The sequence below is a fragment of the Corvus brachyrhynchos genome, unplaced genomic scaffold, assembly GCF_000691975.1.
Source record: "Corvus brachyrhynchos isolate BGI_N302 unplaced genomic scaffold, ASM69197v1 scaffold97, whole genome shotgun sequence".
NCBI classification, from domain to species: domain Eukaryota; kingdom Metazoa; phylum Chordata; class Aves; order Passeriformes; family Corvidae; genus Corvus; species Corvus brachyrhynchos.
Genome location: NW_008239758.1, coordinates 7053997 through 7065268, shown reverse-complemented (window position 1 = coordinate 7065268; position 11272 = coordinate 7053997). Strand labels below are relative to the sequence as shown.

The following is an 11272-nucleotide window of genomic DNA, read 5'->3' as shown; positions in this document are numbered from 1 at the left end:
CAGAAGCAAACACTGACTCCAAAAACTGGATCTGGTGTCAGTCAGGCTTTATCCGCAGGCTGGGCAAAGCCCAAACACCAAACCCAGCCTCCTTGTCCAGACTGGATCCATGTGGGACTGGCTCTGGTTTTGGTGACTTAGCACAAGCAAATCAACTCTGAGCCACAGATAAAAAACTCTCTTCTCTGCCAGGTCCTGAGCTCTGCGATGCCCTTTCAAACACACATGGTACTCAACACCCTCAAGTTAAAGCATTTCCAAACAAACACTAAAGGAAAATAATTGAGAATAACCTTATTTCTTTCACCTTTCCTTTCTATGCCCCTTCACTTCTTTTGAAAAAGACTAAATCTTCCTGATTAACAGGAACAAATTAACTCTCTTGGGGCCCCAGGGCAGACACACCACAGCTTGGGTTCAACGTGTCTTAAGTGCAGAAGGGGTGAGAATAATAGCTCACTCAAGGATTTCTTTATGGGATATGCACAGATCTAACCCACACATAGCTAAAAGGGGTGTTCCCCCTATATCCCAGCCCAATCACACACTTGTGAATGGCTGTTTTCTTCCCCTACACCCTTTGGACATCTTCCCTCAGCTGAGCATGGGACCACTGTCCTTAAACCATCTGTGGGGCCACAGGGGAAGGGCTTTGAGGCCCAGGACCCCAGAGCAGGTATTTCAGAGGAGCCCCTGTACACATGAAACACCGTAAGGGAGGAAGCATGAAGTAGCTGGATTAGAAAACCCACAAGTAGGTGGTGCTGGCCAGACACTGCTGGACACAGCAGAACTGATCTTGAGACAGAGGGCGAGAAAAGCTGAGCTGGGAGGGCTGCAGAAAGGAAAAGCAGGAGCTTAGGTTTGACGTGTAGAGAAAAGGAGAGGCTGCGGACGGATGCAAAAGGGTTCAGTCAAAGCAACACATCAGGACAATCATCTGCACACATCCTGTGTGGCTGCAAGTGAGGCAGAGGATGCTGGAACGGATGTGGCATAATGGAATGGATGTGGCATAATGGGGTCACAAGGCAAGGAGGGACCAGGTGAAGGTTTCCACCACGGCTGATGGATGGGAAAGGCATCGTGCCCTGAAAACTCAGCGAACCTGTTTGGGTGTGAGGGCCCAGGCAGACATCCAAGGCAAAGATGAATGCACCTTGTGGCCTGTCAGGCTGCACTACTGAGTGCATGTGGCACCCTGGGCCCTGGGCAAGGCCATCACTGTCCTGACAAGTGCTCGCCAACTGTCACAGCTGTTTGGATCTTAAAAGTAATGGGAGACCAAGCCAAGGAGCTGCGAGGTTTATTGATTTTTAATTTTGTTTTCCTCTCAAGAAGCCCTTAACAAAATCTTATGGGATTGGAATTGGTTACTGCCAAGAGATCCTTGTGATGGACACAGTGAGAAATGCTAGACCAGATTAGACAAAGTGAAACGTGCCCATGAATTCGCTGCAAGGAGTGACAGACAAACCTCCAGACACAATTATTTTCCCTCTCTTCCTGCACTTCATGTTATTTCTCTAACGAAAGCTGCTTGGCAGTAGGGATTACAAGGTTTTTTGGACACACTAACAGGCAACTAATAAGGGGCTTGCTTGCTCCCCAGACAGGTGAGGAGCACGGGGCTCACCAGATGAATCGCTCAGGAGACATTTTATGGAATTGCACACACACCCTGAAACACACAACACTGTCCCCAGGAGCTGGCTCCTGCCACCAAACAACTCCCCTCTTCATCCCCAGGGGTGACTGTGCTTCCTTCTGAGCTCCTCCATTGGAATGCTGAAGGCTCTCTCCCCTCCTGGTGTGAGTTGAACCGTGTGAGAAGAGTCTCTGTCCTATTGCACTGATTACCCAGAATCAACAACACAAAAAGGTATCAGCAAACATTTAAAGCACTCTCACAGCTAGAAAGGTGATGTCTCAAATGATGCCGTTAAGGACAACAAAACCAAATGCTTTTTACTTATCTCAGCAGTGCACCCTATACAAATGCCCACTGAAAATTATAGGGAAAACGAAAAAAAAAGTGGCTCAATTGCCACTGAAATGCGTTTTGGTTTGAGGGAAAGCAGAGCAGGACAATAAATACTGGGGTTCAAGGAGGAGTCAAGGGCTCACAAATGTGTTTTGCTGGTAGTGGAGAAAGAAAAGGAAACACTTCTGTGGCCAAATTGAAATTGGCTGAGATGTCAGCCTTTGTAGAAAGTGCTATTCCTTGGGAAAAAAAAATATAAAGGGGTGCCTTAGCTGAAAGACCTCCCTCATTTCTCATTCCTTTGTGACTTCCAAATCAACTCAGGGTAGATGATAAAAGGTAGTTTTATCCAAAAAGGGAGAAGATGGGACATCTCTGCAACAGCAGCCCACTGCAGCACAGAGGGATGTGCTGTGGGGCTTTGTGGATTATTGACTCTCTGCTGCACACCACATGCCACAAAATGTATTTGTTTCACAAATCTCAGATCTGTCAAACAAAAGTGTAGTGCTCTGCACTGGCACAGAGAGAGCTGGAGACAGAGGATGTTGTTGGAGACCATATCCCTCATAAAGCAAAAATATGGGATGATTACAGGAATTGGACAGCGTCACAGAAGATGAATAAGCAAACTCCTAGTGCTTCTGGTCAGTCTGACCTGAGGAAGGACTCCTTCACCCCAAACCACATATTGTCAATTACCCTGAGCAGATGGTCAAGACAACGCTACTGGTACCTGAGAGACTTCCTATACAGCACCAGGAGCATCAGCCACGTCCCTCAGCTGTGCCCAGTTCATTCAATTCTGCCTGAATCACTCTCAAATCCACCCCAGTCCAAACCTGAGGAGGCTGCACCAAGGAAAGGGTTAACACTGACTCCAGCCTTCCCCCAGAACTGCACAGCCCTTTGCCCCCCAGCCCCAGGTGATCCCTCTTCGAGCTCCTGGGCCAGGCCACAACACACTGGGTCAGTGTTGAAGTGCTCCCATCAATTCTGGCTTTCTGAGGGGGCTGCAGGTTTCATTAGATTAATTGCTAATTAGTAGGCATCCTTGCTGATAAGTGTGAGAGCAGAAGGGCAGGTCAGGCAACAGCTCCCTTGGCTTAGAGGGCAATTCCTGACGAGGATTAGCACTGGCCTCTGTGGTTATAATTGAATTAGTGCTGCCAGGAGCCACCTTCTCCAGTGCCCCCAGCATGGTGACCAGCCCAAGGGACAGGTCTTGGCTGTATTTCCAGCCAGGACCTTGGAGTTTGCCATCAGCATCAGCCCCTGTCCAGCCACGTGCTGGTGCCATATTCATCCCCAACACCACCAGCTCACTTCACTTGCTTGGTCTGACTGGTTGCATCCCCCCTGAGCCCCAGGGGGTTTTGAGAAGCCCAAACCCACATTCCTTGCACAGGACCCCAGTAAAGTCCATGGTTACACTAAAACACATGAAAAAAGAAGGCACTGCTCCAAGCCATGGCAGAGAGCGGGTGCACTGCTCCATGCACGAGACAGCACTGAACCCCTGGGCTCCTCCCCAAATCCCTGCATCTCCTCCAGCCAGGCAGGAACTGCCAGCCACAAGTGGTGGCTCCAACATTGCCCTGCTGGAGCTGCACAGGGACAAGCAGTGTGCCAGCCAGTCCAGCTGGACCGCAGGGCTGTGACACAGAAAGGCCAGGACGATGCTGTGAGTTGGAAGATAAGCTCAGCAGCTGGGCTTGTGGAGGCATCCTCCTCTCCTATGGGAAAGTGATGCCCAACCCTTGCCAACTCCTCTGCAAAGCTTCCTATGGGAACTTTCTGGTACTGGGAATGGTTGCCAGCACAGGATTAGCAGCCTGTTGATTTAGAGGGCTTATTACAGGAGCTTAATTCTATTTTGACAGATGAAAGTAAGTCAATTACAGCTAGAAATAGCTCCGAATTTGGGTTGTGGGATTTTTTTTTTCTTCCTGTCTTCCCTTTCTGTGAGTTGTGGTATTATTTCCTTCTCTTTCTTTACCTCAAAGCCAGTGTTTTCTATGAGATGCCTCTCTGGCCCAGAGAAGCTTCTAACACAGGCACTTGGGGCAGATGTGGTACTTGCTCATTACTGTTGCCTGTGAGGCACCACTCCACTCCTCCCAGACCTCCCAGGCTGCCCTGGAGCCTCCTTGGGCTTGCTCCTTGTGGAAATGACCCCAAAACCTCTCTCCTACCCACCCCCAGCACTGACACACAACCTGAGGTGGGACAGGCAACATTCAGCAGGGACTCACTGACCCACAGAGCTCAGGCTCAGAGGTGTAGGGGAGCAGTGCTCAAAGAAATCAAGGAACATTCATGCTGGGGCTTAGAAGTGGGAGCACCAGCTACACATGGAAATTCCCATCCTGTGAGACTAACAGGGTCTAGTCAGGATCAGAGGACAACTACTGTCATAAGTCAACTCCAGCAAAAGTCACAGTCTGCCTGAACTCTCTAAATGCCTAAGGAATCACAGTCTTCCTAGAGAAATAAAGCACTGAAGCAGAAGCCTACCCCATTCCTAAGTTATTTACATGGAAGTCTCACCCTGGGGCTCTCTCTTCTTTATACCCTCCCCATCCCCACCATACCTGTGTCTCCTGTACACCTGAAGATGCAAGCAGAGAGCAGAAAGATCCCTTCATTCCCTCACAGCAAACCACCACCACCTGGTCCTGTTAATCTGATCAGCAGGACCAGAGCACATCACTCCCCTCCCAGCCAGGCTGGTACATGAGCTCCCTGCCTTGAGGACCTGCGTGAGACTTGTATGTGCCACTCAAGCACAAGGTGACCAATCTCATTGCTAGCTCAGTGCACACGTTTCTCTAGGGGAAGCCCTAACCACAGGCTGGGGAGTTACAGTGACACCCCAGGAAAGCTGGAAGACTGAGGCTTGGATATTGCTAAAAGCCTTCACACTCAAAGAGCACAGTGCGGAGTCCCTGTTCACAAGGTGGTCTCCAGTTCTTATCTAGAGACCATGCACCACTCCTCAGGGTCTGCAGAAACAACTTGCACTGTTTTCCTCCAGCACAAACCCAAGGATCTCTCTCCAGCTCAGGAAACCCTGGCTCAGAGCACACCAGAGAGGCTCTCACCCTCGGACAGCGTGCAGCAGGCGCAGCGAGGGGTAGGCAGTCCTGACGTTGATGTGGTGCTTCAGGATGAGCTCATTCACCCACTCTACTCGCTCCTTGCCCCCCTTGGCCATGAAGGCTGGGATCCAGAGGATGCTGCCGTTGAGGCTGTGCAGGCGCTGCAGCAGCTTCTCCCTCCAGGTCTCGTTCACCAGGTCCTCGAAGGCGCGTTGGATCACCGAGGGGTTCATGGTCACCAGGTCTGTCTTCATGCCCACGTCCTGAGAGTACTCCTGGACAGGGGCCAGGTTGCACCTGCAAGGGGAAACACCCAACAGCCCTGTTCAGTGGACTGAGAGAGGGCAGTGACAGGCACGAGGGGGGTGTGATGCCAAAAGCCAGGGCTGGTGACAATGTGCCCATCTGCCCTCGCTTTTGGGAGGAAGAGGAGGGAAAATGATTCTCAGCAATAAATCGGTGATGATGAGCTGTCTCCATCTCAGGCCCCCATCCCTCGGCATGATGGCATGTGCACATGTGCCCCTCTGGGACAAGGCTAATGTCAGCCATAACTGTGGTGCCTCGTCAGTGGTTTGTAGCAAGCAGCAGCTCTTCTGGTGCCGCTCAAAAATAACATCAGCAACAAACCTCCAGTCTTTGCTCCCATGGCAGATTTGAGACAGAACAGCCTTTTCCACTCAAGGAACGTGCTTGCCTCTTGATTCCAGCCCTGCTGGAGTAACATTCTCCCAAATGCCTTTTCTCCTCCTGGCGAGTCTCTGCAAACAGCAGACCTGGTGGCACCGGTGGTGATAATGACACCAGCAGGAGGGGGATGCTAGGACACGGTCACCACAGGGCCTGGCTGCCTGGAGGCTGTGACCCTCAAAAAACACCTCTTTCTGTGGTGTTCAGTGGTGCCTCCTCTCAGGGTGTACATGTGGACATGGGCCATGGGCCATGAGCTCCTGTGTCACACCAGCATGAGGGCTGAGGGCCTGTGGGACAAACTGCCAGCCAATCACCCTTGTTAGAGAGTGGTTTCCTACAGCTCCTTGAGGAGGGTAATCTGTGTCTGTGCCACACACATGGCACAGGGCAAATGGCACCGGGAGCCAGCTGACGGGGGGATGCAGAGAGATGCTCCCCCAGCATCCAAAAACCAGAGGGTACCCATGTGTTTGCACACTGAGTGCTCTGCTGTGGTGTTTGACAGTGAAGTTACAGTATTTAACGAGCAGGAATTGCATCCTAACCATCTGCCTTGATAATCAGCCATTATTACTGTTTTCTCTACTTTACAGACGGGGAAATTAAGGGAATGGTGGGGAGAAAATCCAGCTGCTGGCATGGGGGCCCTTTGATGGACTCATTGCAGGAGTAAATTCACTGAAAATAAACATTGGACCTGTATCCTGGACACAGACCCAACCACTGGTCACTGCCAACCCTGCTGAAAAGGCTGCCTGGATGGAGCAAATCTTCCTCAGGAAATGCAGGTTCCAGGAGTGGCTTAGACAACCTAAGGTGGGAAGTGTGTCTGTGCCAGACCTGCACTAGCACATGGCTGCGGAGAAGTCACTCAAAATCCCCATCCTCACATCCAGAAAAGCTTTTCTCCTGCAATTTTGCTGCCTGACACGAATGCCCCTCACTAAACTTTGCCAGACCACAATAAGCAGTTTATCCCTCTGCTCACTCGTGTTCCACTTGAGGAAAACGCTCTGTCCCCTGTGGAGGGGCTGGAGCTGCCAGCAGCCAGGCAGCTGGAGCAGCAGGGTGTGAGCAGGGTGCAGAGGTGACATATCCTCATTCCCACGTCACACCAGCACCGCCTCTGTGAGCTGCTGATGGATTGGCCTGTCCTCATAATAGACTCACCAGAAAACAAATGTCTACACATACATAAATCATTCGTGGATTCCACAGCCTCTCAGCTAACAGGGGCAGCGGGCTGGGAGGGCAGGAGCTCCTCCTCTCCACTTCAGACACCTCCAGTAGTGAATTTGGTGTGTCCCAGCAGGGCTCAGGATGTGCTGCTGCAGGTCCTTGGGGCAGTGCAGCCGCAGGGACAGCAGTGGTGGGGACAGAGGGGACACAGGGCATCGTGTGGTGCATCCTGTACTCAAGGGTGGAAGTGATTTGGGGAAGAATCAGGTTTGTGAGAGCCCAGGATGGGGTTGGGGTTAGGGTTTGTTTGCAAGAGGGCAAACCTGAGAGAAGAGGAGGTTGTGGGGGGTTAATGGTGCACCATGAGAAGAGATGAGGTGCACTTGCAAGAACACATGGGGAGCACTTGGAGATAGATGAGTGGAAGGGTTTGCAGCAGGACACTCGCATCAGTGAACTCTATGGGACTGTGAGGCCGTGCTCCCCCAGGTGACCAGGACCGCAGCCCCTTGCACTGCTCCAAAGGCATTGAGGCCCCCGTGGCTGCTCTGTGCTGCAGGGAGCAGTCCCCTCATACCTTATGACGAAGCTGTGAGCGTCGATCTCGGGGCCGCAGCCGCTGCTGAGCAGCACCCCCGAGTTGCCCACGATGGCACAGGTGGGGAACTGCTTGCCCTTGAGGGGAGAGGTGCGGGGCAGCAGCTCGTACAGGTTCTGTGAGACGTTCATGGTGCTGTCCCTGTCAAACACGTAGTGGATGATGTCCCCCGGCTTCAGCGTCCCCTTCAGCACTGAAATGTCCTTCTCTGCATCCAGGAACTTCAAGATCTGTTTCCTGAGGGAAAGGGAAGAAAACAGCCTTATCAGGTGAGGTACAGAGAACTTGGGTGAGAGACATAAGATGAGCTCTTGCCTCCTGGCTGCTCTCACTCTCTGGCCTGTCCCTCTGACCAATGCTCTCCTTACACTCAGCTTACAAAAGGATATCTCCATCTCGCTGCCTGCTCTCTCTCCACTCATTCCTGCCCGGGGCAGGGTCCCGTAGTCAGCCCATCATTACTGAGGGTCCCTAAGTTTACCCGGGGAAGAAGGTCTCCTTCCCTCTGTGACCCATCACCTGCACACATAAATTCCACTTGCCCTGAGGAACAGGGGCTCAAGTGCTCCTTGTTTCGTCGTTGCCAGGCCAGCTGGTTCAGCTGGGAATTCATTTCCAAGCGATTGCTTACAGATATGAAGCCTAGCTCAGCAGGAGATAAGTCTTTTTATTTCTTCCTTGACTTCTTTAGATGATACACGGAGGCAATTTGCCAGCTTGCACCGGAGAGGACCAAATCTGTCTCTTGTCCTATAGGTAATTACCAGTACCTGATCTTCAAAGAGAGTGTCTGGTTGTGTCTCCATTTGGATGAGGCTGGTTTAATGTTGTGCTTAATGCTTTCATTACTTCTGTCAACAACAGCTGGAGACGAGGAGTCATTTATTACTACTTCAGCTCTAGAGAAAAGAAAGTCGGGGAGAGGGAGACAGAATCCGTTAGCATCCCAATGGCACTTCTAATCACCATCTTCAGCTCTGGCTGCTGGAATTCAAACTTCACCAGAAAAGCAAAATTGTAGTTATTAGCTAAACAAGAACTGAAAGCCTGTTCGTATTCTGCTACTCTCAAGGAGGCAGACAGAGGTCCTTAAACACCCGCTTGCTTCCACGAACACAGACTGACAGCCAGGCACAGCTCCACAGAAAACACACTATTACACACTGAGCTGCAGGAAGGCATGCACAAAAACCCACACACTGACAGGCTGACGGATGGGCACTTGCAGACAACACACCCCAATGCCCCCAAAATTCACCAAGAAACTTCCTAGCCAAGGCTGCTGTGCTGTTGCCTTGTGGTCACATACGGACATCCCAAAGAGGAGCCAGGTCAGCTCCTGGAGAAGATAAAAATCCTCGTCAGAGAGGAGCAACCCTCTCTTCACCCAAATTAATTCAGCTGAGCTGCTGGGTGCTGCTTGTGAGACTGGGCTGTGAGCATCCTGTACTAAAGAGGGGCAGGCTGGCATCCCTATCACCTGTTCCAGACCAAGAAAGGAGCAGCAGCCAGAGATGATCACTGGGAGACCCCAGAGTTTAATCCCTGCTCTAAGAAGCAAATCAGCCCCAGCACCTCTGTGCCATTTAAATCAAACTGCATGAGTTGAAGGAGCCTCCAAATATTTGGTTCCAGCCAGCTGCCCTCCAAAAAAAAAGCCAAGCATCTCATCAAGAAGCTGTGTGTGTCTCTGCAGCCCTGAAAAAGCCTTCACACTTCAGAGCACTCTGAAAAATACACAGCCAAAGCACTTGCTATCAGCTAAAGGGGATCTCCCTCTCTACTGCAAAGGGCTTTTTCTAGCTGGGAAATGCTTTGTAAATAAATGCATTTGTATAAAGCATGTAAACCCCAAGGAGGGAGCAGAGTGAGAGATGGGGCAGAGGTGGTGGCCCAGGCTCATGGACAAGCATCCAGCTCCTGGGATTGTATCTCCAGCCCACGGAAAGAGCTCCCCAGGACACACAGTGGCTCACACTGTATAATGTTTCAAAAAGGCAAGGAAATGTGTTTATAAATGCTGGCTGCCAGGGTCCTGGTGTGTGTGTGTGTGTACAGTACCTCTCCAGAGGCTGCCAGTCTGTTGGATTTGTTTGCTTCTTGCATTTTGCTGCATCACTCATGTCTTGGAAAGCTTACCTAGAAGGTGTCAAAAATCATAGTGGAAGTAGGGTAAAGCAATCCTGGGAATAACTATGATTTTTTTGGTTTTGTCCATTTTCTGTGTTTTGATCACAGGTGGTGACATCATCACAGAATGATATCACTCTTTCTTGCATGGTGTCACTAAGCTGTTCAAACGTGCCACTTGGCAATGCTGGGCTGACAGGGAATCATTGTAAAAAGAACACAGAGGGACACTGAATGGCACTGGGATGCCAGGGAATGACTCTGCCATGGAGGGATGCACTGCAATAAAACTGAATGGAGTTCTGATCCTAAACACACTGATCTCTCCTCTAATAGCACTTAAAACTATGGAAAATAGCAACTCTATCACTGACTTATTTTCACAATAAGTAACTCTCATTCTCTCAATCACCGCAACTTCCAGATCCTTGGTTATTTGCAAACGATTATTGCACTGAGCTGGAAGAAGGAAGGGGAGAAATGATTAAGAAAATGCAAAGCAGAAGTGAAAAGAAACAGATACATTTGCCAAATAAGAACAGCACTATCCAGCAAAGAGGAGAAGCAGATTAATAGCTGCCTTACAGCAAAAACAAATGAACACAAAATCTAATTTACAAACCTATTAGATTTGCTATGTAAGCTGTTCACAGCTGATCTGATTGTACCTCTGCCTCCAGAACTCCTGCAAGACAAAGGAAATGCATTATTTATAAATCCAGCTCCTTTTTGCCAAGCATTGTTCAACAGTCAAGAGATCCTGCTCTGAAGGGCTCTGAGCAGAGGCACTGCCGCTGCCATGCCACCTGTGTCCCACCCCATCCAGAAGGGAGATGTCCTGATGCCTCTGAAGGGCTTTTCATCCATTGTCACCACCGCCCTGCTGTGACCGTGTCATCATTCTGGCAAAGAACGCCCCGAGCCACCCCAATTAATAATACCTGTGTGATCTTACACCATCACAGACATCTGGTCTCGCTGCCACAGCTGCATTAAATACAGCTCTACTTCTCTTTACGAGTCAGGTGCTAGCAGTGCACAGAGAAGCTCTCCTCCATCTCCAGGCTGCCAAGGGACTTTCCCTGTCCTTTGCAGGTAGGGACTGAACTGAATGATCTGGACAGGATTCTCAACACTGTCTTCACCTGGGCTTTTAGTTGAGAACATCCAATATCTCTATTTTATCCAGATTGAATAACTAGCCTCCTGGTGACTTGTGGAGACCTCCTAGTGTACCTTCTCCCCGCTCCCAGGGACCCAGGCCAGACCCAGAGCTCCATTCCAGCCCACTCCAACCCTGTGAGAACCTTCAAGCCCACTTATCCCTACCTTTGGTGTAACTTGGCTGAAGCTACAAGGCCAACTCACCACAGCCATTCACATGTTGGAGCTGAGACCTGAAGTGACAGCAGTGTCACTCCCACGGCCTGACACTACCACACAAGGACAGATGTCAGACCAGTCTGAGCAAGAGCTGTGGGAATGAACAGCCAAAGTTTTCAGCACCTCTGTGATGCTATGTTGAAGAACAGGTTGGACCAAACCCCTTCAGAAACACCATTCACACGAGCTGTGAATCGTCACTTA

General features: G+C 50.5%; 1 protein-coding gene across 1 annotated transcript in view; it reads right to left on the bottom strand.

Annotated features, from left to right (window-relative positions):
* Positions 1–10432, bottom strand: part of ST8SIA2 (ST8 alpha-N-acetyl-neuraminide alpha-2,8-sialyltransferase 2) — a gene marked incomplete at its 5' end in the record, with an annotated part of 17202 nt that extends 6770 nt beyond the window's left edge. The window contains 4 exons of the mRNA XM_017742559.1: positions 5089–5382; positions 7535–7792; positions 8326–8454; positions 10308–10432. Of these exons, the coding sequence (XP_017598048.1) occupies positions 5089–5382; positions 7535–7792; positions 8326–8454; positions 10308–10432 (806 nt within the window). The remainder of the gene's footprint in view (positions 1–5088; positions 5383–7534; positions 7793–8325; positions 8455–10307) is intronic.
* Positions 10433–11272: the final 840 nt, after the last annotated feature.